The 6180-nt window shown below is 27.7% G+C and overlaps 1 protein-coding gene across 1 annotated transcript in view; it reads right to left on the bottom strand.

Annotated features, from left to right (window-relative positions):
* Positions 1 to 4734, bottom strand: part of Ephrin (ephrin) — a 44449-nt gene extending 39715 nt beyond the window's left edge. The window contains exon 1 of the mRNA XM_014427543.2: positions 4321 to 4734. Within this exon, the coding sequence (XP_014283029.1) occupies positions 4321 to 4553 (233 nt within the window). The 5' untranslated portion in view covers positions 4554 to 4734. The remainder of the gene's footprint in view (positions 1 to 4320) is intronic.
* Between the last annotated feature and the right edge of the window lie 1446 nt (positions 4735 to 6180).

Below are 6180 nucleotides of genomic sequence, written 5' to 3'. Positions count from 1 at the left end.
ATTTTTAATAAAATTTTGAATTTTTAAATTTAACTAACAATAAAATTAATTAGAAAAAACAAACAGAAATTTTAAAGATTTTCATAGGCTTTTTGTGTTTAATATAATATGTAATCTGCCAATCCAGCGGTTCAGAGAGCAAATCATTATGTCTGCTGTCAAATTTTAATTATGGATATCTAGTGAAGTTTAAATTAAAAATTAATGCAGCAGCAATAAAAATTTTAATGAATAACATCAAAATAAGAAAAAAAATCCCAACTAGAGCGAAGATAATCTATTAAGTAATTACACTGTCTCACTGAAAGGCTAAATAGTACATAGTGATTTTTCTTCAGCTAAACTATTACAAGAAGTTTGTTTGATTCTTTAATGTTTCCCTATTCCCACTGTAAAGGGCAAAACACCGGACTGTTAAATAGTGGGTTATAGATAAAATGGTGGCCTCAGAAATGAGGTTTCTGTGAAGGAACCATGTATCTCCTGATAAAAAACATGGTCAAGCAAAGGGTTAACTATAAATTGGGGCTGGGGCTCCTAAACTTTGCATATATAAGAATTATAATATTTTGTTAAGTTGGTTAAAAATATATTATTTTTTTTTTCAAATAAAAGTATATTAGAAATTGCATATAATTAAAGTGTTATTTTTGAATGCCAAAACATAAATTTCTATAAGTCAATAATAATATAAACCTTATAAGAAAAATAAAACAGACCTTATAACAAAAAAAACATAGACTTTATCATTAGTTCCTATAATGACCATTAGGGGACCATTATCAGAACTCTTCATGAGTATCATAAGAGTTATGAGAAAACCAAAAGATGCTTTAAATAAACTCTTTAGTATAATGCATTGACCAAGATGAATCCTTTGCTAATGTTCTGACAAAATGAATGAAGGAAGCTCCATAATAAATTATAAAGGTTTAAAAATTACTCCATATCAACAGAGGAAAGAAAAGTGTTTAAAAAATTGAAAAGATCACTTTAATACTGCTTAGCATAAAATAAAAATTAAAAAAAACAAACATCAGTACTGGATTGGCTTCAAAGAAATAGGAAAAAAAGCCTATTTAATCAGTAGCAGTAAGAAAATAAAGCAGTCTATGAAATAAAATAAGATGTATAGGATTTTAAACATAGTGGTCAAAAAATAGAAATACATGAGTCCAGCAACATAAAAAAACACGAATGATATAATCCTCAGTTTTGCCTAATTTTTTTATCACAACATTAGGTATCCCTTGATCTGTACTTCTCCACCTATCCGTTATAAATTGCTGCATAATTTAGCATTTTTGTATAAGTAGATTAAACATAATATACTTAGTTGAGAAATCTAAAAGTACATTACAAAAATATTATATTATGCAGCAATTAGGGAAGGATAGGTGAAGAAGTACAGATCAGGAGATACATAATCTCTTGTTCAAGAAAAATTAGAAAAAAAAAGTGTTAAGGCTGTGATGGACCTGGGTAAATTGGAAGGGTTCAGGGTATTTCATAAGAAAGTGCAAAAATGTTAGTACTGCATTTACCTAAAGCATTAGAAGTGATTATGTGTCAGAAATGTTAATGAATAATGCAAATAATATAATTTCTTGATTTATATGATACACTGATTGGTATGACATTAAAACTTATTTGATCTATAACAAAAATTGTAATGGACGACAATTCTTCTAAAATCAAACTTTTTTTTGGTAACCCCCTTCTCTGGAGGTAACCAACTATAGAACTGAAAACTTTCAGAAGCAGACACACATTGAATATATTTTTTATATTTCTTTTTTTAAAAAAAAGGATTAATCAAGGTTGTGATAAAACATAATTGAACATCTCACTATAGTATTAATTTTTGTGAAAAAAAAAAATCGTTTAACAGTACTTAGAATAAATGCTTTGATAGAAAAAGGAAAATGAAAATACCACTATTTTCTTTTACAAGAAAAATTCTGGTCGTAGATGAAGTTTAATAGTGTCTTTTGCATTGACCGCTTAGACATCCATGTTTTGAACTACCAAATGAGAATTCATCATGTTAAAACTACAAGATCCAAATAGTGAATACTGAAAGAATATTGAATATCTTCCTTGCCATTCTGGTTACTCTCTAGAAATTTAAGAACTTTCACTGAAGCTAGGGAGTGGTGCAAAATTAATCATTTATTTACCCGAGAAAAATACTCCCCCCCCCCAAAAAAAAAAATAATAGAGATAAACGTATATGAAAAGAGGTCCTGAAACAGTACAAAACTATGTAATAAACAAAAAATAAGTGTTGTCAGTAGTAAATTTATTGAGCTCTAGCAAACTAAAAAAAAAAAAAGAAATACTTTATCCAATAAAACACTTTCACATCCTAGAAACAAATGAAGGGGTTAGGAAAGATAACGATGGGGATCTCTTGTTTTCTGCTTCTTATTTATTTGTTTTGATCACCTTCTAGTAGGAAATGTTTCTTTGAGATAGTTAGGGTATACATATGAAATGCTATTATGCTTATATTTCAAAAAAGGGAGAAACCAAAAACTGCGTGATATAGGCAAAAAGGATAAGGTAATGCCAATCAACATACCCATGTTCCATCTAAAATTCAAATTATGTTTTATACCAATACTGGAAAACATGCTCAACAAATTAAGATCATTCCTTCATAAGTTTACTGAGAACAAAACTGGTAACAATGATTTGTAGTCAAGTCTCAGCCTCAGCATTGTGACATGGTTAGGCAAAGAGGAAAGTAGTGTTATATAGTTTGTAACTAGATACCAATGAATGATTAAATCCTCTAAGTATGGAAGAAATGTTAGCCTCAAGGAGGATAATATTAGAAAAATAAAATTATCCACTTTCGGCTGGTTGATAATTATAAAAAGGTCAGTGAGTAAATAGAAGTTATAAATTAGTTAAAAATTTAGAAATAACTCCGGATTCGGAGAATGATCCAAAAAGAACTTGTTCTGTAAATTACTTAACTCAGTATTTTCCTTAACAAAGATTGAAGTAATATCAATTTTATTTATGTATATTAAAGCTTAAAATACAATAAGATATACTGATATAACCAGATAAGAAATTAAAATTGATGTTTTTTGAAATGTCAAAACATTCAAATTAATTTTGGAAAAAAATACCGCCTGAAAAACAATGTTCATCAAACACTTGTCCTTCCATGACCAACAAAAATTGAAGAGAATAAAACAATGAATACAAAATAAAGCGTTCACAATAATTAATTAACAAAAAGTAAACATTAATCATTGTTTTACAAAATATAGCAATACCAGTAATATCCATAAATAATTATCAATCATGATAGTTTAATGTGACTTAATATTTATAAATAAAATAACAACATTGGAAAAAAAAAAAACTATAAAATACGGATAATTCATTCAAAGACTATTTTAGGATTAGGGAAGACTATTTATAATTCATTGACAGTTAAATATTTCAGTATTTACTTGATGAAGTACAATATCCAGATAACCAACCTGATTGAGGAATTTCTAATGTAAACAGAAAGAAAAAGTTAGAACTCTGAATTTAATGATTATCTTTTTTCCTAACCAACCTAAATAACATATTACAACCATGAAACGGGCCATCATTCATTCCTTACTTTAAACGATTAATGATTAATAAAAACAATCCTTATAGTATATAAGGTAGGTAACAAAAGATTAAGTTGGCCAAATTCTCAGTTTCAATACATTAAAACCTTAAGAGTATTATACAGGGAACATTAACTTATGAAAATAACAAAAGTTTACATAAGATCAAGAATTGCCTATATATCATATAGTGAAGCAATATAAATGATATATCGTAAAATGAAAAATACCAGTTTAAGACTTTTTTTTTCAGATTTTTAAATCAATCACTAAAAAAAAATACAAAATTTTTATTATATTATTACAGTGAAATTAAATAATAATAAAGATGATTGCATTAATAGAACAAAAATAAAACAATCATTTCTCATAGAACATCACAAACCTATGCTATAACAAAGCAAGTGCATTCATTCCATATATTTCAACGGGTACTATTACCAATATTTATCTTAAATAAAATGATTTGTGGTCATCTTACTATCCAACACTACACAGAGTAACTATACGATTAAACCATTTTCTTAAGTAGCTGTAATGAAATTCTACTAAAATTCAAATAAACTATTAGTAAAATAGAACTGATACGTATTAAGAAACATAACCAACAAGCAACTAATTCTTACAAATGAAATTCAAATGTAAATGAAATATTACAATATTTAATTAATTAGTTTATTTATTTATAAATACTTACATAGGATTAGTTCTGTTCCAATGAACATAAAACGATTTCGTACAGTCACTCACTGTGGACAATAGAACTGTTTCAAAACATATCAGTAGCACTAATGTCAAGCAGGATGTAACTTTTGCACAGGGCAATTGAAGAATAGGCTTAAGAGCTTGAACAATAACTCGGCACAACATGTCCGGCACAGTAATAACATACTCCAGTACCATTTTCGCATAAGAAATATTATAAAACATTCAGAATTAATTGTTCAAATGTACACAGGAACAGCGTGAAGCCATTTTCAAGCTTCATCTGTGAACCTTCTCTGATCCAAATAATAATAGTAATCTCACAAGATCTCCTGAAAACAGCCTTGCCTAAGAGTAATCCATAAGACTTGATAGTTGTAAACACTATTAAGGGATGATATTATACGAAACCTTATCTCACAAAACTTATAGAATGTAAATTGGTATGTACAATGTCTACGAGTACATTCTGTTCAAACCACTATGGCAGCAGACTATAGATTTTACAGTGTAGCCAGATAAAAGTTCTGCTTAAGCCATTTCTCGAATGAATTTGTTTCGTTCAAGTTCACCAATAATTAATTCTAAAAAGTTTATTAAAGTAAGTTTCGTAACTTTACCCACTTGAATACACAAAATAATTTAATAATCCCAGAAATCTTGAAAAAAAAAAATACGATTTTGTCCCACCCCATATTTAAGACAGGAAAATCTCTAAATTCTGAATAAATTGAGTAAATTTAATCCTATAGAATTAATATTATGTTATTTCTTTTGCAATTTCCTAGAAAATAAATTATTAGAATGAAGTCAACTTTTCTAACTTGCAAGTAGACTTGGTGAGATATTTTTGGTATCAACATAGAAATGGGACTATAAAACCAATTCTGAATTTTTCCTGATATCTGGACAAAATAATGCCTCTTTAGGAAAATCCAAAAAGCTAGACATCTATATACATTAATTAACTTAATTATGGCGATAATTATGCGTTCGTATAGTTCAAATTTTATCATTAGTCAATGACCCTCCTTGACCCTTCTCCGAGATGCCCGTTTGTACAGAAGACCATGGACGAATCCATAAAAAAAAAAAAGTTAAATGTTTAATTTTATTTTAAGTTAATTTTATAAACTGAACTTAAATTTATTTTAAATTAATAATATTATTACATTTTTTAAATAAATGTATGCACATGGGTTTGCTACAACATAATAATTTTCTTTAAAATTTTATTAAAATTTCATGTTTAAATAGGTAGAATAGTAATAATGTATAACAGAAACATATTCTTTCTGTTATACATTATTACTATTCTACCTATTTAAACATGAAATTTTAATATTATTACATTTTTTAAATGTAAACAAACCATTTCGATTCCTTAATAACTCACATTCCTAATTTTTATAGAAAATTAAAGATTGTATTTGAATTAAAAAATATAATATCAAATTACTAATGTTGAATAGCAATGATTTCCATATTTAAGGCGCGGAAATTCCAAATTTTGGTGGGAATCAGCATAATTTTTGAAATTTTGAACTTTTAATTAAAATATTAGCAATAATAACGGATATAACCGATTATATAAATACTACATGCGCATTTTAGAATGTAGAAGGACTTCTAAAGTACCTTGAACAGACGCCCAGAGACTGTAGAAACACCGAATAACTACAGTTCGAATTAATATATACAACGAGGTGTAGATAGTTAACCGTAGATTAATGATTGGAGAAGTTTGTCGGAGGGGTGCAGTCAGCAAAGAACAACATAAATAAACAAAACCATATTTATTTATTTTATGCCGACGTTTCGACCTGAGTTTCAGGTCTTCATCAGGGCTATA

The sequence above is a fragment of the Halyomorpha halys genome, unplaced genomic scaffold (assembly GCF_000696795.3).
Source record: "Halyomorpha halys isolate HHAL.00 unplaced genomic scaffold, Hhal_1.1 Scaffold654.1, whole genome shotgun sequence".
Taxonomy (NCBI): Eukaryota; Metazoa; Arthropoda; class Insecta; order Hemiptera; family Pentatomidae; genus Halyomorpha; species Halyomorpha halys.
This window is presented reverse-complemented; position numbering and strand designations above follow the sequence as displayed.